Below are 20,389 nucleotides of genomic sequence, written 5' to 3'. Positions count from 1 at the left end.
TTAGAGTGGTATAAATGAAATGGAAATTCATCCCTCTTGCACTTAAAATTCTGACTGGCATGGCAACTCTGGACCAGTGCCATCGGGGCCCAGGCTCCTATCTTACTGCTCTGGTATGCCACATAATCCAAATCTTTCATATCTACACTTCACCCTGTGGAGGCAGGGAAATTGATAAAGGGGTGGCACAGTGTACCTTTAAATGCGTAACCCAGAAAACTGTACTTTCAGCTCACTTCCCATTGCCAGGTTAATCATATGACCCACACTTTGCTATGAGGCAAGCTAGAAAATGCAGGCTTTACTCTGGGCAGCCATGTGCCCAGCTTATAAATTGGGGTTTCTGTGAGCACAGCTAAAGAGGAGAAGGATAATCAGACCATAGCAGCTAGACTTGTGGAGAGCATAGCTAACATACAGAGTTGCTGAATCACCATGTCTTACACCTGAAACTAATGCAACATTGTGTGTCAACTCTATTGCAATAAAAAAACTTTCTAAAATAAGTAACAGAATCTTAGAAAGAGAGAGAGGAGAAAGCTGTAGAGTGGCACTGTCCCACACGGTAGCCACTTACTTAAATTTAAATAAATTAACATGAAATGAGAGTAAAAATGTAGTTCCTCAATGCACTCCCTACATTTCAAGGGCTCAAACAGCCTACATGGCTAGCTCTTATGGTATTGGACAGAACAGATAAAGAACGCTTTTACCATCATTGCAAGTTCAACTGCATAGAACTGATAGAGACAACCAACATTCTCATCCATACCCCTCCAAACAAATGTTATCACGAGATCTTCCTAAATACAAAACTGATCACCTCATTTGGGTGTCTGAAGTTTTTCAGTGGGTCTCTGCTGCTTGCAGTATGGACTCCAAATCTCCTTGGTTTAGCACAGCAGCACTTTATTCAATCCCAACATTGCTTACCCCTCCACTCCTGTCTATACTTCCCCACAAATGCCTTTCACTTGCACCATGTGGAAATGCAGGTCTTCCCACATGGACTGCTTTTGCATTGGCAGTGCTCTCTCTCCTTTTAGTATCAGCATCTTTATTGCGTAGCTTACTTACCCCCTCTCATCTGATCATTGGGTACGAAGTCCTAGAGTCATCTCCTCTTAACCCCCCGACCCAGCTTCAATATCATTAGAGATTTTTATTATGTGTCCTAAATCATCAACAGTACTCCATCATAGCACTTAAAACAGTGAATAGTGATTTAAGATCAATTATTTTTCTTTCCCACCACCTAGAGGTTCTTTGAGGCTAGGGCATCTCATACAACTTTGTATCAGCACCTCGCTACACTAGACTTGCAATAAATGTGTGATAAACGAACATAATAATTTGTTATTTTCAAATCTTTCCCTTTCTGTGTCTTTTAAAGAGGATAGCTCTCCATGAAGACCCTTCATTTTGCTTCCATGGAGTGACTGTTGGAGTTGCTAAATGACAGAAGCCAAAAGAGAAAGACCTAATTTCCTTGCATGAGAATATGTACTCCAGACCTTCTGGGGGTGGTCCCCCCCCCCCCCCCGCCACACCGGTGTAGAAAAAAAAAAAGAATATGTTGGATGGGAAAATGGCGATGTTTGGGAGAAAAAGAAATGGCAGCTCCCATGGGATGTAGGGCTCTGGAGAAACAATGTGGGGCACCTTGGTGGCTCAGTCATGATCCTGGGGTCCTGGGATTGAGCCCCAAGCCAGGCTCTGTGCTCAGTGGGGATCCTGCATCTCCCTCTCCCTCTGTCCCCCAATTTATGTTCTCTCTCTCTCCATCTAAAGTGAATAAATAAAATCTTAAAAAAAAAAAAAAGAGTGATACACAACGTAATTCCCTTTTCCGGATTCACAAAAACTTTAGTAACAGTTGCCATTACTTGTCTGTGCTTTTAGGGAATCATTCAGGTCTGTGTTTCTTCCAAGTAGAAGAAATTGATACATCAGAGGCAAGGACTTGTCCAAGGAGGCCCAGTTGCTTTTGGTTTACAAATAAATTAATGACGCTAGGTCTGGACACACTCCCATAGCAGGTGAAGTTTCAGAGCATCATCTTTCAGTGTCTGCAAGTTTAGAAACGTTTGCGGGTGTTCACACCAGCATACTCTGCTTTTCCTCCTCGAGAGAAGTCATGTTACATCTCCATCAGCATTTTCTATTTGTCAGGAACAAACAGAATACCGTGATGGGGTACGGAGGGAAAAGGAACCGTGGTGGGGTCAGAAAAACTGGGCTCAAATAGTGACTTTTTCACGTACACTTACAAAATTAAGTAACTCCCAAAGCCTCTTTAAGCTTTTGGCTGCTTTTAAAAATAGATATGGCATTATCTCCCTAACAGGATGGTCTTAAGGGTAAAATGAGCCAATACCTGGAATAGTTCTAGGCACTTTAGGCACTCAGAAAGTTGACTCTGTGGAACCATTGTAAACCCACCTTCCATGTGGTCCAGTCTCTAAAAGAAATCACTTTCAAATAAATACAACTGAACAGCTGAGAATAATTTTTTTTTAATTGGGGGAGGATTCTAAACTTTACTTGTTGGAAAATATCAGAGTATCCAACTCATACTTTTAGCAAAACTTCTCACAATCCCTTTCCTGTTCTTCTCATATCCCACAATACTCTGAATCTTCTCATTTTGCTAAACCCTTCCCCACCTCACAAAATACCTTTACCAATACTCTGCAGATTAGGAAATGTTTTCTCCTCACTCAGCTTCATCATATAAATCAATATAGCCTATCTACCTAAATCCTTTCTTTCTCCTGGATCTCTCCTTCTTCCCTTTGTTTTCAATTATTTTCATCAAGGAATTCTAGGAGTTGGGCATGAAAGGGGCAGGTATTCCTCAAAGGTCAGGTGACTTTTGTATTTGCTACTAAATATCACAGACTGGGTGGCTTATACACAACAGAAAACTTTTTTCCCCTCCAGTTCTGGAGGCTGGAAGTCCAATGTCAGAACTGCCAGCATGTTTGAGTTCTGGTGAGAACTCTCTTCCAGGTTGCATACCGTTGATGTCTCCCTATATCTTTACATGGTGGATGGGGCCAGGAAACTCCCTCAGGCCTCTTTTAAGAGGACATTAATCTCATTCATGAGGGTGTTGATTAACCTAATCACCTCCAAGAGGTCCCCATCAACTTATTTCATCACATGGAGCATTAGGATTTCAAAAGATCAATTTGAGGGTGGAGGGGGTCCACAAATATTCAGACCATGGCATCAGGGAATGCGGGCAAAAGACCAAGTAGGAAAAAGATAGTATTCCTCTCTTTGGAAATGTCTGGGAGCACTGACATTTTAGTAATTGCTCTACTTTGTCATATTGGTAAAGAGACCGATTGGAAGCCAGTCACAAAATAAGACTAGCAATCAAAAGTGCTGCAACCTTCCTGAGCATCTGCTGAAATGACTGTCTTGAGCAGAGTTGTGTCTTTCTGGCTGGGCAACGGCAGCCCAGAGGACTGGGTTCCAGGTGCTTCCTGGTATGGTCAGCATCCTGCCTAGAAACTCGGTATCCCTCAGGAAGCAGAGCAGGTGTTCTCCCAAGAGATTCCTCTGTAACTGGCGCCTGGTCCATCACAAATTCTTTCATCGAGGCACAGTTTGTACCCATGCAAATGTGGACCCACCATTTTGCAAAAAGAACTATGTCTCTGAGCTCAACAAGAATGTCACATCCTGCTAATGCAGAAAAGCTTTCATTTTCTTCCCCTCCCATAACATTAATCTCTAAGTTGAATCCAGTACCTCTTTTCTGCAAACATATTTGGGATTTGTCCTCAGAAACAGATCTAAATGGAGATCTTACTAAAAAAGAAGAAAAAAAGTGGCAGGTGTTTACATAATTAATTCAGAACTGTTTCTTGTGATTTATTTTTTTTAAAGATTTTATTTATTTATTTGAGAGAGAGAGCACACGCGCAAGAGCACAGCAGGAGGGAGAAGCAGACTCCCTGCTGAGCAGAGAGCCCCATGTGGGGCTCGACCCCAGGACCCTGAGATCATGACCTAAACAGAAGGCAGACACTTAACCGACTAAGCCACCCTGGTGCTCTGTCTTGTAATTTATTTTTATCTTTTGAAGATTGCTTTTACTTTGGGGGATGAGTTTTACCAACAACAAGGCTGATTTAAATTTGTGATCATATTGTTTAAACAAGCCACTTTCAGTTAATATTCTTGCATTTCTGTGGAAGAGACACTGGAGGTGAAGGATTTTATTCTATCAATTTAATCTGATTATTATCTCGCTCATTTTCTTCTCTTGGGTAAATATTGTTCACATTGGTGTTTTTAAATCCAGGTGGCCTCCCACAAATTTCCCCATACTAACCACTTCACATCTTTGTTCAAGCCATTCTCCCCTTATAAAAGGCTATGCCAAGTCATATCCATCATCTATTTCAAAATCGACCTCCAGACTTCCTTCTCTTCTGCACCATTTTCCCTAATTAGCTTTACAAATTCTGAGAGCCTCTTTTCTCTGTATATTCCTGAATTGTTTATAGAATGTGATCTGGCACCCATTGATTTGTTGTTTTTTTAAGCCTTCTTATGTTATTTCATATTATTATTTTTAATCTATTTTTATTAGTTATTTCCTTTGTAAACTTTCCCACTGTCACCCATTTATCTGCCCAGGGGCCAGACAGAACAGATTAGTAAACTTTCAACCCATGCTCATATTTCTTACTTGATATAGAAAAAAAGTTTTTGCTTTTGTTTTAAAGAGACATACTACTCAAAAATCCTAGGAGGACACCTGGGTGGCTCAGTTTAAGTGCCTGCTTTTGGCTGCTGTCCTGATCCCAGAGTGCTGGGATCCAGCCCCACATGGGACTCAGCAGGGAGTCAGCCTTTCCCTGTGCCCCTCTGCACCTCCCCCCAACTCTTGCTCTCTCTCTCTCTTTCTCTCTCTCTCAAAAATAAGTAAATAAAATCTTCTAAAATCCTAGGGAGAGGCAATGTGGTGTACCAAAATGATTGGAGGTTTTAATGTTAGACAAAGCTGAGTACAAATCCTAGATTTGCCTTTGGCAAGTTTTTAAACTTCTCAGCTTCCTTATCTGTGAAATGAGTAAGATAATGTCTATCTCCTGGAGTTCCCGAGGAAATTAATGAAATAACCATGGAAACCACCTCCCCGTTGGAAGATGTTCAAGGAAAAGCAACTAGAATTCTGGGTGAAAGAATTTCCAGCTTTTCAATGCCCCACGGCTCGCAGCGTGAACACTCCCAACACGCCGGCCGAATAGCCCCTTAGAGTCACCAGTGTGAGCTGTGGGAGGGTGGGTGTGGACAGGCTACCTGGAGGGGAGCACACCTAAATTCCAGGAGTGATAGGGAGAGGATCAAGAAGCCGCCTGTCATTCACTTTCCTTTGGATGTGTCCTCCGGCAAGCCCTCAGGGTTTAAGCTTAGCAAAAGGACCCTGATTCACCTCAACTGGTTTATTTGGAAGGTGCTTAGATTAAAGCAAAAACAAAAACAAAAAACAGAGGGAACCGCAATAAACAGATCCCGCTGGAGGACACCCCCATTTGTGGTTCTCACTGGATCTCAGAGTTTTCCTAGTGATACCAAACTTCTCTTGTGGCAGACAAGGAAAGGTTTTAAAAAACCACCCTGAAGCCTCGCACAATAACCTAGAGGAGCGGGCCCTCAAAATGGTGAAGGAAGGGACGCCTGGGTGGCTCAGCTGGTTAAGCAGCTGCCTTTCGGCTCAGGTCATGATTCCAGCGCCCTGGGATCGAGTCCCATATGGGGCTCCTTGCTCGGCAGAGAGCCTGCTTCTCCCTCTGCCTCTGCCTGCCTCTCGGTCTGCCTGTGCTCGCTCTCGCTCTCTCTCCCTCTATCTCTGACAAATAAATAAATAAAATCTTTAAAAAAAAAAAAATGGTGAAGGAATAAGTGAACGGAGCTATGAAGAAATGAATGGTGAAGAATGAAGGCAGGCCACCCCGCCGGGGCTGGAACGCAGACTGGAGCCCTCGTTTGCTGCTGTCGGGCTCACAACTGCTTTTAAGAGTCTTGGCCTACCTCCCCCTTTGCAATTTCTCCGGCTCGGGCCTCTGCCTCTTCAGGTTCCTTCGTCCAACTCCACCCCTTCAAGGAGTGCACCGCCCTCCCAGCCCTCTCGTCTCTCCTAGCCCCGCCCCATCGGACACGAGGCTCCGCCCCCTTCGCCGGGGCTCTGCGGGATGAATGGCAGCGTTGCCGCCGCGCCGCTCGGGGTGCTGATTGGCCGCCCGGCTCGGTGACGCGCTGGCGGCCGCGGGCGCACGCAGGCGGGCGGAGCTGGTAGGGGTGGAGCCGGGCTCCGGGGCGGGGCGCGGGAGCCCGGGGGCGGAGGAGCCGGGAGGCGGGAGGCGGGAGGCGCCGGGGCCGTTTAAGCGGCCTCCCTCCCGCCCCCAGCCGCCCGGTCTGGCCCCGGCCCTGTCCCGACCCCCGGCCTGGCCCACTCAGCCTTGCCCTGCCGAGCGGTCCGCCGGGCACACGGGCGGCCTCCGGAGCAGCCCAAGCCGATGAGGGCCGCGCGCCCTGCCCCCGGCGCTGACGAGACGGAGCTCCCGGCCCCCGAGGAGGAGCGGAGGATCAATGCGGTTCAAGAATCGATTCCAGCGGTGAGAGAGGGATGGTGTCCCTGCCCCACCGCCCGTGCCGGCAGCGGGTCCAAGATCCCGCCTCGTCCGGAGTGGGTCCCGGCTCCTCACCTGGTTGCATCCCCCCCGCGGATACCGCGCCTTGGCCGGGGACCAGCTCCCGGGGGTTTCCCCGCCCTGTGGTCCCTGGGCGATCCCCTTCCTCCGAGGACCGCGATCTCACGCGTGACCCGGGTTCCCAGACCTCGAACCCCGAGCCTGCCCTCCTTCCAGGGGATCCCATTGCTCACCCGACTTCATCCTACCTACCCCAACCCGGCAGGGCTCGTGCCTTGCCCTGAGGACCGGAACCCCAGCCCCAGACGCCGACTCCGTTCCTCCAACCCTGGCTTTGGCCTCCACCCCTTATCCCCAGCTTGGGGGGTCTCCCGGGGCGCACGGAATAGGGGCCGGGCAGCTGCTGCGCCCTGCAGCTAGATTTGTCGTAAGACGGGGTGCTGGGCGTTTTAGTGCTTTGTCTGTGATAGGCCCTAGCAACAGGGAAACTGAGGCATGCTCCGCTGGTGAATTTAGCCTTTCCTGGCCAGGTCCGGGCCTTGCTAATTCTCCAAGCTTGCTGGTTTAGCGTCCAAGGGCGGTGCTGTGTTGGGCACTGCGAAGGGACAAGTTAGTATTCGGGTGGTGAGAGCTGCTGTTGAGGAGCCTGTGTTAGGAAATGAGGAGGAGGAACCGAGGAGGTGCCACCGGAAGGTTGGCCAGCAGCTCATTCACTGGAGGGCCGGTGGGAATGCCAACCTCGGGAAGCACGGTGGCCTTAATCCTGGCTCAGGTCTCTGACATTTAGCAATGGATGGAGGCTGGCCCATGTTTCTGAGAGGAAGCTCTGGGCTTTTCCCCCTAATTCTTCGTTTTAAGTGGGTGAAAGTTCATCTCCCCTATGTTTCACTCTCCATCCTTTGTCTGAATCTGTCAGCCGTGGCCCCATTCCCAGACCTTCACTAGCAGGCAAGCTTGGTGTACAGTGATGGGGAATTTGAAAGAAGAAAAGGAATGCATGAAAATCTTCCAGGGAGGTTATTGAGTTTTTAGACTGCCTCTTATTTCAGAATTTCAAACTGCACTTTCCCCCCCTCCTCTTTCCAACCCCCTAAGCTGTTTGATGCTCACTCCCCCATTATGCTTCTCTCATTACTCCCCTGGTCCCAAAGGGTAAGGAAGCCAAAGAATGCATAGGAAGAGTTGGGGAGGGCCGTACCATTAGAAGGGTTATGAGTTTGAAGACTTGATTAACTTAACCGACATTGCTCATCATTCAAGAGTGTTGAATGCCTGGCACTGTTCCCTTGGTGGGATCATCCTATCAGTGCTTCTGAAGGCAAAAAGGGATCATGATGTCTGGCTTTAGAGCATGAAGTCAGGAATGAAGGTTAGATGGGCCTTAAGAGAGAAAGTAACATGCATTCAAGTATGATTGGTAAAGCCTTATGCATGTGGTTTGTTTGATTTGGTTTTACTTCTTTGAACATCTGTGCGCTTCCTGTTTTCAGAGAACAGTGGCAATATTCTGTGAAATTACCCTTCCTTATTTGATTGAATTTGTATTTCTTTCCTATCCTTTGTATTCTCTTCAAGAAAGGAAAAAAAAAAAAAAAGGCTTTTTACACAAACGTTAAAACAATGTTAAGGGAAATGGGAAACAAAAAACCCCTTCATTTCAGATCCTACTGTCTCAGCTAATTGAACTACTTTTGCTGGATGCTAATCTACCCAGTCCTTATTATCAGTGTAGTAATGTAATTTTGTGCTCTACTTCATTCATTTAAAGATGAAAAATAGAGGCATTTCTTTTGGTGTGGCACAGACTTTGTAATCTTCTCAGTGACTGCACAGTATCAATGGATATTGAACATTTATTTTCCTGATGGCACTTACACCCACCCTGATTTTCTTTGAAGACTGAATGATTACATAATTTCTTGTTTTTCTTACTACAGACAAAATTGGAAAGCTATTTCTCAGGGTAACTTTGAACTTGGACATAAAGCCTGCAAATACAAATTAACAAAAAAAGGCCCTTTTAGTGTATTGTACAACATCAACATGTTGGGAGTACTATTAATCATCTCTTCAAGGCGTGTTCCTTATATATCTTTTGAGCATTCAGAAAAGTTATCGGCAAGTAAATTATAGAGAAACTAGAGAGAGGGACATACTGTCTTTGAATGCATGTGTTACTTCTGATAGATTTATCAAGAGTCCCTTGAAGAGCATTTGATTGCAGTAAAAACATTTCATTAGGCCATGGTTTGTGGCTATGTCTAAATTACAAGAAATGGACATCTTGCTGGTTTGTTCATAATGGAAATGTGGTGGTCATTTTGGCTTTGGATAAACTTCCAGAGTTCTGCCATTTCTGCAGAGGAAGGCTGTGAAGAAATTTAGCCCACTGTCCTAAGTGGAGGGCTTTATGCATGCATGGCTTCTCAAAAAGTTTAGGATGTGAAAAATGCCACTGGGACACAGAGCATATTTTCTCTTGCTTTATCCTTTCCCCATCTGAGTCTGCCCCCACACCTTCCTCTCCCAGAGTCATTTTCTCCCTATCACAGCATCCCTGACTGATTGGAATAATTGCTAACATTTATTGAGTGTTTACTTGAGCCAGCCAGTGGCTGGGTATTTATGTATTACTCATCTCTTTCTCAACTCTAACCCTGGAAGACAAAATTTTATAGCCATTTAATAGATAAGCAAATAGGGTTAGAGAATAAAAGAGAACTAGCCGCAGTCACATGGCTAGGAAATGACAGACCCATTTCAATTCAACTTCCTGTCCCTTTTTACCACCATGCTGCCATTTCACCTTTGACTGTCTCCCTGCTTACACAATATCATGTGCAGAGCACTGAGGCCTGGGACCCACAGAGCTTCTACTGTACGGTGTTGGTGCATTCTCATTTCTCCAGCCTTGCCACCGAAAATCCAAGGAAAAGGATACTCCTTGATTCAGAGCTCCAGCCTTGTGACCACTGGTTAGCTTCAGACTGATTATGTGATATAAAGCACCTTACTCTCCAGAGTTAGGAAGTCTTCCTGGACTGCCTGTTGCCTTTTTTAAAACATGTTCTTAGAGCACTGAATTACAGGCATGGGATAGTCTTCTTAAACATGTCGTCCACCGTCACCCCCTCTGGCAATGGACACTTTTCCTCAATACCATGCTCACTCGTAAACTGGCTAATAATAAGGTGCTGTGGATAGGGGTTGGCTTATGTGGCTCCATCAAGTGCTGTTGAAAGAGCCCTGGAATATCCATGGTCTTAGCCTTTAAGAATTTTCTTTTCATGAGATTCAAGGTTCTTTTGGTGCTAAGATTGCCTATTTCTCTTTGTTATATACAGAACCTGTTGGATCCCGAGTGAAACAATATTATTATTTTTTAAGATTTTATTTACTTATTTGACAGAGGGAAAGAGAGAGGTCACTGTCCAGGGGAGGGCAGAAAAGGGACTCCTTGCTGAATAGGGAGCGGGATACAGACTCAATCCCAGGAGTCTGGGATCATAACCTGAGCTGAAGGTATCATGACCTGAGTCCAAGGTAGACTCACTTATTTATTTATTTATTTATTTATTTATTTATTTATTTATTTATTTGACAGACAGAGATCACAAGTAGGCAGAGAGGCAGACAGAGAGAGAAGGGGAAGCAGGCTCTCTGCTGAACAGAGAGCCCGATGCGGGATTGATCCCAGGACCCTGGCAGGTTTTAAGCCAGAGTTGGGGTGTATGCTGTGATCTGGTTTTCATATAGACTATTTTGGCTGCTGAATGAAGAGAAGAGTCTGTATGGGGACAAGCAGGGAGACCAACTGAGAGATTTGTATTCATGTAGACCAGAGATGTCAGTGCCTTAATGTATAAGGTAGGGTCTGTGGAACTGTAGAGAGCTAGGCTGATCTGGAATATATTTAGAAGTAGCAATCTTCCCATTGGAGAATGGGGAAGACCTAGAAATCAGGGACAACTTCTGAGATTTGACCTTGGGTCTTAGAGATTTGCTGGTGGGTCATAGATTTACTTTCAGAAGGCACAGTGCTTTGGGGTCTGTTCTTTCTCTCTAGAGTTTTGAAATTTTGTTATGGGGGTTTGGGGTTTTAAAAATGCCGGGTAAGGGAAAGCAAGATAGAGTGTCAAAAGAGAAAGCGAGGAGATGAGTGAACAAACCTAACTAAATAATAGTTTTTATAAGGGGTGGCTCATTAGTTAAGCATCAGAGTCTTGATTTTGGCTCAGGTCATGAACTCAGGTCATGAGACTGAGTCTGCTGCTGGCTCAGTGCTGTGCATGGAGCCTGTTTAAGATTCTTTCTCACTCCCTCTGCCCTTCCCCCCTCAAGAAACCTAAATAATAGCTTTATTAAAGTGTGTTTTCCATACCCAGGACTAAATTACCTTCCCTCAAACCCTGTAAAACCTGCTGGATACTCTCTTCTAGCATCAGATAACCAACTGTTAGGGTTACTCCTCCTTAGGTAGAAGCGGCTTCCATAAATGGGTGCTGTTTTCTGTAACACGTGAGAACCCTTTTCATTCTTTTTGGGGGAAGAGAAGAGAATAGAATAGGTTCGGCGTGTGGGAGTTAATTTGCATTTTACTTCTGCTTTTCCATTTAGGTTTTAGGAATGATTTCTTCAGAAGGCTATGTTGGAGGCTTGACTGCATTGTAAATTTCTCAGCAGAACACTTGTGTGGTGGTTTTTGACTGAGCCCTGGACAGTGGTGGGCTTCTCGAAGACTTGCTCTTCCCTTGCCTTATTATGGGAATCTCGCTCTGGCCGGAAGAGACTACCTGAAGTCACATGGGTGGGATATTTTTCTCTACAACTTAGGAGTTTATTTTTACTCTGAGTGATTCCAGGTGGGCAGGGACGAAGCTGTCACAAACATGGCCATCCAGCTTCTTAGCTTTTGGGAGAAAATGTGAAAGTCTATCCCTGTTGCTGTGTAATGGGTTGACTATTTTTAGATTGAGCTGCCAGAGATATAAATTGCTATTTTAGTCTTCAGCCTGGTGGTGGGTAGACAAACCTTACTTACTGTACCCTAAACAGAACACTCTCAATTTAATCTACCCTCTACCATTTTTTTTTTTTTTAAGATTTTATTTATTTATTTGACAGAGAGAAATCACAAGCAGATGGAGAGGCAGGCAGAGAGAGAGAGAGAGGGAAGCAGGCTCCCTGCTGAGCAGAGAGCCCTGCGGGACTCGATCTCAGGACCCTGAGATCATGACCTGAGCCGAAGGCAGCGGCTTAACCCACTGAGCCACCCAGGCGCCCTACCCTCTACCATTTTTGAGCCTTGATCTTTACCCTTTAAAATTTCTAATAGGGTGTGCTACTTATAGCTCTGTTGCTATGTCTGGGGATGATGAGGTAGATCCTTGAATGCTTGAGATGCTTTTAAAGCATTCTTCTCAAGACTGCAATTATTTTCCTTTTCACTAATAAGCGCTATGTAGCAATCCTCTCGTCCCTTAGGAAATTAGTAAAGTTACTTAAAGGATTAGCAGGGGAGAAAAGATTTATTTTATCTATGTGTGAGAATAGCTTGGATAAATTCTGAAGCTGTTAAATGTCTATTTCTCTTAAACAGTTTTCAAACCCATCTGGCAAATTCCATTCAATAAGATATATTCCACACACTAGTCAGATAACTAACCCATTGGTTGTCCAAGTGAAATATCATCACCATGCCAGATTCATTCCCCATTGGATTTTCTACCCAAACTCTCTGTACTAGGTTGAATGAAACTGCCGTTTTCTTTTTCTTTATTTGCTCTAAGCATGACATGACTTATATATAAGCTCTAAGCATGATCCCCTTTTAATTCAGGGAGAAAATGCTAGTCTTCCTAAACTGGGCATTGTTTAGGATGGCTTGTCCATGTGCTTCAGACCGGCCCTGCCATTTGGTTCAGCCCGGTACTATTTTTCATCATAGTAATTATAAGATTTGACTGGTCAGAACTCGTTGGTGGCAGATGACAAAATCTCCCTCCTTTCCCCCATCTTAAAGTAGTTTAAGCAAAAAGATAATTTCTAGCGCAAAGCCTGCTGCCATCTTGCAGGCTCTAAGCACAGGAATGTAGCGGGGCCTCCAAGACCAATATGCTCTGGGAGCTTTTGTACCTCTCTGTTTCTCTGCATCTGCTTCTTCTGGGCAGCTGCTTCATCATCTTACTGAATTTACATCTCCCCTTTTTCAGAGAACAGACTAAACCAGCATCCCTCATGAAACATGGCATGGGTGAGGGTTGGGTTGCCGAGGCTCCTCACCTCCACATTGAAGGGGAAAATGCTGTTCATATCTTCGGGTCCCATGGTATTCATGGTTTTCACTGTATTGCTACTTCCACAAAGTTGGCCCAAAGGGAAGTGTGGAATGTGGGTATGTGTCTATATGTGTAACCAATTTTGATATTAGATACATACACACATTTGTATGTATGTATGAATTTTATAGCCAGGATATCAGGTACTAGTTGTATATTTGGATTTGAAAGCAAACTGTTTTAACTCCGGAAGAATGCAGGTAAAAACAAGCCTCTAGTTTAGGTGGCTTAGAGGTAGCCAGGTATCATTTATTTAAACTGTCTGGTGCTGGAACAGGTAATGCAATATAGGGAAACTCGTTGGGCGGGCCTGCTAATTGTGGAATGTAGGGTGTAAAGATCTCCATGTATAATGCTTTATAATTTTGAGAGAGAAAACTGAAACCTTGCTTTGTACTCCTTTTAATTGAATGGCAGTTACTGGCATTTGTAAAGTTTAGAAAGATTGTCTTGCCTTTTCCCCCGAGATTTAAGATTTGGTTGCGCCTTTTTTTATTTATAATTGTTTTAGCATGGGGGCGGTTATGAGCTGAAGAAGGTGGGTATGATTGATTGCTGTTTGCTTCTGATTGGTAGAGGTTTCTCTTTTGAATAAACTGAAAGAATACTTAATCCAATAAACTAGGGCATTTGCTTTTGGATCATGGCTGTTAGCTCAGTTTACACCTGTTTAGCGGCTTTGGTCTTGTTCCCGCAACTAGGTGTTTCCAGCAGCCTCCTCTCACTTAGAATAGACCAAACAGTATTGGCAGCCTTCCCCATTGTTCTTTATATCCTTTGAGCGCGTCTCATGTGATATCTTTTTGTTTGTCCAGGTTCATGAACCACCGGGCCCCAGCCAATGGCCGCTACAAACCAACCTGTTATGAACATGCTGCTAACTGTTACACACATGCAGTGAGTATGCATTTTCTCCCCTTTGCAGCCTTCCCGAGGGCTCTGGTGGGAGGAGCAGCCATTATCTCTAGTATCCTCAGCCCAATTAGTTAGATGTACCTATCTCTGTGACCTCCCCTACCAGGGCATCGGTGCTGGGTCATGTTAGCAGAAGCTCTGTGAGCACATCAAGCCCTTCCAGTGCTCTGCCAGCTCTGTACATCCTAAACTGACTCTCTGACAAGATCTTCTGTAGAAGAATAGTTAAGTACCCTAGTTATAGGAAAATCAAAAAGACAACTATTTATGAGGAGGACCTCCCGAATGAAGTGAATCACCTTTTCAAGACAGTCAGCTGTGTTCATGGGCCAAGGAGAGTTCAGAGTGTTGTTGACAAGGTGTTTTTTCTTACCAAGTGATTCCTTGAAACAAGTCGCCACCCCATCCCTATCTCCATAGAACCCACTGCTTTTCAGAGCAGATGTTTCTGCATATTGTAGAAGAAAAAGCTGATTTGATCCCTAATTCATAGTGAACTTTTTTCTTCCTCATAAAAGCAAAACATGCTCATTGTAAGAAATTTAGAAAATACTGAAGAATATGTAAGAAAAACAAAACCACCCAGAAATAAATTAATGCTTTGGTGCATTTCTTCTATTTGCATCTTATGTTCATGAATATGTATTTTCAGATTTTTTTTTTTAAGATTTTATTTATTTATTTGACAGAGATCACAAGTAGGCAGAGAGGCAGGCAGAGAGAGAGACGAGGAAGCAGGCTCCCTGCTGAATAGAGAGCCCAAGGTGGGGCTCGATCCCAGGACCCTGGGATCATGACCTGAGCCAAAGGCAGAGGCTTTAACCCACTGAGCCACCCAGGCACCCCAACGTTTAGTGAGACTTTAGAGGGAAGGGAGGTAGCTGCTATAAAGCTGAAGTTCAGAAAAAGAGGAGGCCAACTTAATTCTTTCATGAAGAGTGTTTAGAACAGGCTAATGTAAGTATTTTATACCGTGTTAGTACATATGTCATTATAATAAGATTTGCTTGAATTCGACTGTGCTTTTTCATATCTTTAATCTTCTTCCCCAAAGAATAGTTACAGTGTTTACTATAAAGAATAATGATGCCAAATAAACCCCTAATAAACTGGGTTCTAATAGATTCCTTTATAATCTAATAGAACAATGCCATTTGGTCATTCCTTAGCATAAATCAAACTTTATGAAGCATCTGTGTTATGTATCATAATGGTGTAGTTCAGATAATACTTATTAATACTGAACCATCATCCTAATTTATCACTGCATGTCCTTTTGCCTTAGGTGCTAAAAAGACTTTTATTTAAATAATTAATATGCTGGAATCTTGCTAAAGGGAAAAATTAGTACCTGACATGCCTGCCCTGGATTCCATAAATGAGCTTCCGTAATGAAGTTCTGGAGTAACCTCTCTAGTGGACAGTCTCCCTGGACCCATGACGGAGATTCTGGGGACAGGAAGGATTTAGTGAAATTCTTTATAGACTTGAGCTGACCCGTCTTTGCCTTAGTGACACACTTATGTGGCGTGAGCTTTGACCAGAGGGTCAAAATGTTTAGAGTACCAACATGGACTAAAGAATGCATGGCCTAGGGGCGCCTGGGTGGCTCAGTCCTTGAGCATCTGCCTATGGCTCAGGTCATGACCCCAGAGTCCTGGGATTGAGCCCCGCATCGGGCTTCTTGCTCCATGGGAAGCCGGCTTCTCCTTCTTCCACTCCCCCTGCTTGTGTTCCCTCTCTTGCCATCTCTCTCTGTCAAATAAATAAATAAAATCTTTTAAAAAAGAAAGAAGGGAAGAAAGAAAGAAAGAAAAGAAAGAGTGGCCTAATTTGATTGTGTTTGATACCTATCAGACTATCCATCTTTTATTCTGACCAGATATTGGATGAATTTAACAGCTAAAAGTAAAATTACTACCAAAAATAATTGTCCACAGGCCCATACGAAAAAGTTTTATGTCTGTATGTGTGTATTTAAGTCTAGGGGAGGATTAAGATATAAGGAATATAGGGGCGCCTGGGTGGCTCAATGGGTTAAACCTCTGCCTTCGGCTCAGGTCATGGTCTCAGGGTCCTGGGATCGAGCCCCACATCGGGCTCCCTGCTCAGCGGGGAGCCTGTTTCCCCTCTCTCCCTCTGCCTGCCTCTTTGCCTACTTGTGATCTCTGTCTGTCAAATAAGTAAATAAAATCTTAAAAAAAAAAAAATATAAGGAATATAAAAATTTGAGTAATAATTTATTTGGCCTCTTCTTTCACTCATTGCTCCAATATACATCCATTATTTTTTCTATTTACCAACTACAAAACACTCATGAAAGTTACAGGCCAGTGCCATGATAGTTTCTGTACCACTGACAAATGAAGGTAATCAATGAAATATTTGTTACTTAGCATTATGTTGAACACTTAAAATGTAATAGTTTGGCTATTAAGATGTGCAGGTCACCTTTAGGAATATTATTTCCTGGAGACAGACTTGAATGATCCCTTATCTCTTCTGGGTATGTCATAAGTTAAGGAATACTTGTATAAAACAAGAAAAACTGACAAAAACTCCATGTTAATTTTTTAGAACAAAATATCATTTTATTAAACTTACTAAACTGCATCCTGATTTTTTACTTTCAGAGAGAGGTAAGATTTCTAAAACAGACAAAACAAAACAAACTTCCATCATCATCATTTCATTAAAGAGGATACTTTAACATGAGAAAGTAGGAAGGACACAGTCTCAAAATAAATTAAGTTCTGTCTTATGAAAAACTTACTTTGTTGTCATTAATTTTCTCATATTGTCTGGGTCAGTGAAAACTTCAGCATTTGAAAATTCAGTGCTGATCTCATGTAGAGATACTTTGTTGCAAGAGGGCAAAAGTAGGTATTGTGGGGAAAAAGATAAGATTGCTAAAGCTTTCTTTCTTTGCCAGGTATGCTTATTCTAATATCTAAAAAGTAGTTTATTTTTCTTGAGGATGTTTATTATTATAAAATGTTTACCACTCTTCAAGTTTACTGTGAGCTAAAAACTTCCCTAAAAAGATGAAGTCTTCAACAAAAAAGTTTACTAGTGATACTCCTACTCATATGACAGACACTGAAATTTGTGTCCATGGGAAGTAACTATGGTAGAGTAAGCAAAATTCGCTTAAGATTATGGTCCCTTAAAATTACTTGAATAGGTGAGAATGGATTACCCTTGCTTACTTGAAAGGTGCTATTAAAAATAAATAATTGTCACTTGGCACTAGTTTTCAAATTGGTGGAATGTACAGATCCAAACTAAAAATCAGAACATGACTTGACAGTTAATATTTGTGTATGTGGTATACATTATAATACTTCTTGATTCTATTCATTCACTTAACCCTTTGCTGAAATACTGAGATTTCAGTAGTTCAGGGGGGAAATAGGAAAGAACATTTAAAAATAGCACCTCCTTACAAAATTTGGGTACATGCTTGGCATTTGAATATTTTAAGTACCTACTTTAAATCACATTAGAGAACAGGGTGAAATACATTCTTATGTAATGAAATTAGGATAACAAATATCTGCTTTGCCACCATGGAGTAATGTATCCTGTATCATGTACTTGGATACCCAGTGGTGGGCATGGTTCCTGGGCCCTGAATGGTACTTGCTGTCACCAGTGTAGCCACCGACCACTCCCTCCCCGAAAGGCAAGTGTTTAAAATGATCTTTCTAAAACTGCCCCCGGGAAACCTACATATTTTTAACAAAGGGGGCAATTTCGCCAAACCCAGGGTATTTACTCTTGTTTGCCTTTCCCTTAGTTCCTCATTGTTCCGGCCATTGTGGGCAGTGCCCTCCTGCATCGGCTGTCAGATGACTGCTGGGAAAAGATCACTGCGTGGATTTACGGGATGGGCCTCTGCGCCCTCTTCATCGTTTCCACAGTATTTCACATTGTGTCGTGGAAGAAGAGCCACTTAAGGTACTGTGGATGGCTTGCTAGTTCCCCTGATCTGAAGAGCAGACTCAGGGTAGCCTCCCCTACTGGCATCTTTCAGTCGGGTTGAAGCTACAGAGTAGACAGACATTTTCTTGCCCTGTAGACTATAACGCTCTCCCATTATAGTCAAGACATTTCCAACGGATTGGACAGACTTTGAGAACCCCAGTATGTATCTAAGAAAGCAGGCCTTTCTCAGAAGCCACCAGCAAAACCACACTGCTTCCCCAGGACTTACATCGTATAATCCCGAGACCTGTCTTTTAACGTTGTCAAACGTAAGACCCAATAGAGTGCAGCAGCTGTGGGTTAGTAAGAGCACAATGAACTCGGAGTCAGCCCAGCCCTGCCACTCAGGCCTTGTGTAAGTCACTTGACCCCCTGAAGCCTTAGTTTCTTCATCACTAAAATGGAAGTAACAGGGGCGCCTGGGTGGCTCAGTGGGTTAAGCCTCTGCCTTCAGCTCAGGTCATGATCTCAGGGTCCTGGGATTGAGGCCCGCATTGGGCTCTCAGCTGGGAGCCTGGTTCCCCCTCTCTCTCTGCCTCTCTGCCTAGCTTGTGATCTCTCTCTCCCTCCCTGTCAAATAAATAGATAAATAAATAAAAATCTAAAATAATAATAATAATAATAAATTTTTTAAAAACATGCCCAGTGTTCATAGATAGGTGAATGAGATAACGCATGCCAGAATGATTTGAAAATTACAAATGACCAGGACTTTGTCATGTAAGGAGGTTTGCTACAGTTTAGGTTTACTGTTTTGCAAAGTTCAGCTTTCAGAATTAAGTCCTGTGTATCGATTCAAACAGAATTCACATATTAGCTGTCAGGTACTTTCCAACTCAAAGCAGGCTTGCTAGCCTCCTAATAAGGACATAAAAGCATTCCTCCTTTGAGTGAGGGATTAATTTGGGGGAATACAAAAGGAGAAGCACATCATTTAGTTGCTGATAGAATACATTCGGTACAACCCAAAAGTGCAGAATTTCTTTTTGTAAAAGGAGGATTCAGAGCAAACTTAGAGTGTTTTAAAATAATAGAATATAGCTTTTGGTTTTATAAAATGCCCCCCTCCCAATCTCAAATAATTCAAACAATCTAATATTAAAAAGACATGTGTTATTTAAGAAGAGGGTTTAGGATTCATGAGAAGATTATTTGTCTCCTTACAAGTAGAATCATAGTTTAAGAGCAGGAAGGATTCTTAGGGGTCATCTAATCCAGATCCCTTAATTTTCACCTGTAGAAACTGAGGCTCAGAAATGGCTTGTCTTGCCCAGTCAGTGAGACTAGCAGAGTCTGATCATTCCTGGACCTCTGACTCCCAGTCTGGGGTTTTTCACCCACAGCCTTCTCAATACTGCTTATAGTTCCCAGCCTGCTACCTGTGCTTATAAGTTCCTTACCTAAAATAAAACCACAGCATTGGATCATGAGGGCTTGCTGGGGCGTATCCACAAGAGAGCCTCAAAAGTACCTGCCTCCCCAGAACATACTGTCACAGAGACCAGAGGCCAGAGTACTTCATTATCTTCCTGGCACAATCCAATGCTTGTGGTTGCCTCGGCTGACTGGGCTTTGATGTCTAGATTTCTGAATCAATAAAGAGTTGTAGATGCATACTTCGGTATTCAGGGCCTCCCTCCCGGGGGCTAGAGAAGGTGTAATAGAAACCAGGCTCTCTTGAACTTTGAAATAGTACTGCTAGAATCAAGCCACATGTGGATTTTTGCTCTGCATTACTTTTTTAATATTTCCAAATACAGCCTTATTTATTTATTTATTTATTTATTTATTTTATTTATTTTTTTTTTAAGATTTTATTTATTTATTTGACAGAGAGAAATCACAAGTAGATGGAGAGGCAGGCAGAGAGAGAGAGGGAAGCAGGCTCCCTGCTGAGCAGAGAGCCCGATGCGGGACTCGATCCCAGGACCCTGAGATCATGACCTGAGCTGAAGGCAGCGGCTTAACCCACTGAGCCACCCAGGCGCCCCAGCCTTATTTAGAAGCAAGGGAAAGAGCATATATTGAGTACCTACTGTGTGCTAGGTGTTGTGCTAGTGAATACGTGGCTACATGATCTCATTTAATGCTCACACATGCTCTATGATAGAAATGTTGTCATTTCTATTTTCCCTAGGAGGAAAATGAGGGTCAGAGAAGCCAGAGTGGATCTTGAATAAAATTATAGGTTTGACTTTACCTGCTCTAATGAGTGCATAGCAGTCTAGAAAGCTGAATTAGAAAGGCCCCAGACCTGGCTAGGAACCACAATCATCCAAAGAGTTTAAAAAAATATAAAAGATTCTCTTCCCTCCATTTCCTACCCCATGTTTTAGGCATTTTAAAAATTATAATCTTCTGGACTAGTGTTTATGACTCTATTTTATAAGCTTGCCAGGTGATTGTGATATGCAGTCAAGTTTGAGAAGCATTAATCTAGTGTTTGCTTTTTTAGACCTGTGACCTAAATTATTT

At 43.3% G+C, this 20,389-nt stretch overlaps 1 protein-coding gene across 3 annotated transcripts in view; it reads left to right on the top strand.

Annotated features, from left to right (window-relative positions):
• Positions 1-6,342: 6,342 nt before the first annotated feature.
• MMD (monocyte to macrophage differentiation associated) overlaps positions 6,343-20,389 on the top strand; it is a 63,847-nt gene continuing 49,800 nt past the window's right edge. For all 3 annotated transcript variants that reach the window (XM_059378888.1, XM_059378890.1, XM_059378889.1), the window contains exons 1-3: positions 6,343-6,638; positions 13,828-13,909; positions 17,727-17,887. In XM_059378888.1, the coding sequence (XP_059234871.1) occupies positions 6,613-6,638; positions 13,828-13,909; positions 17,727-17,887 (269 nt within the window). In that variant the 5' untranslated portion in view covers positions 6,343-6,612. The remainder of the gene's footprint in view (positions 6,639-13,827; positions 13,910-17,726; positions 17,888-20,389) is intronic.

The sequence above is a fragment of the Mustela nigripes genome, chromosome 16, assembly GCF_022355385.1.
Source record: "Mustela nigripes isolate SB6536 chromosome 16, MUSNIG.SB6536, whole genome shotgun sequence".
In the NCBI taxonomy this organism is placed as follows: domain Eukaryota; kingdom Metazoa; phylum Chordata; class Mammalia; order Carnivora; family Mustelidae; genus Mustela; species Mustela nigripes.
The sequence above is the reverse complement of the archived record's forward strand: the minus strand, read 5'-3'. Positions and strand labels throughout refer to the sequence as shown.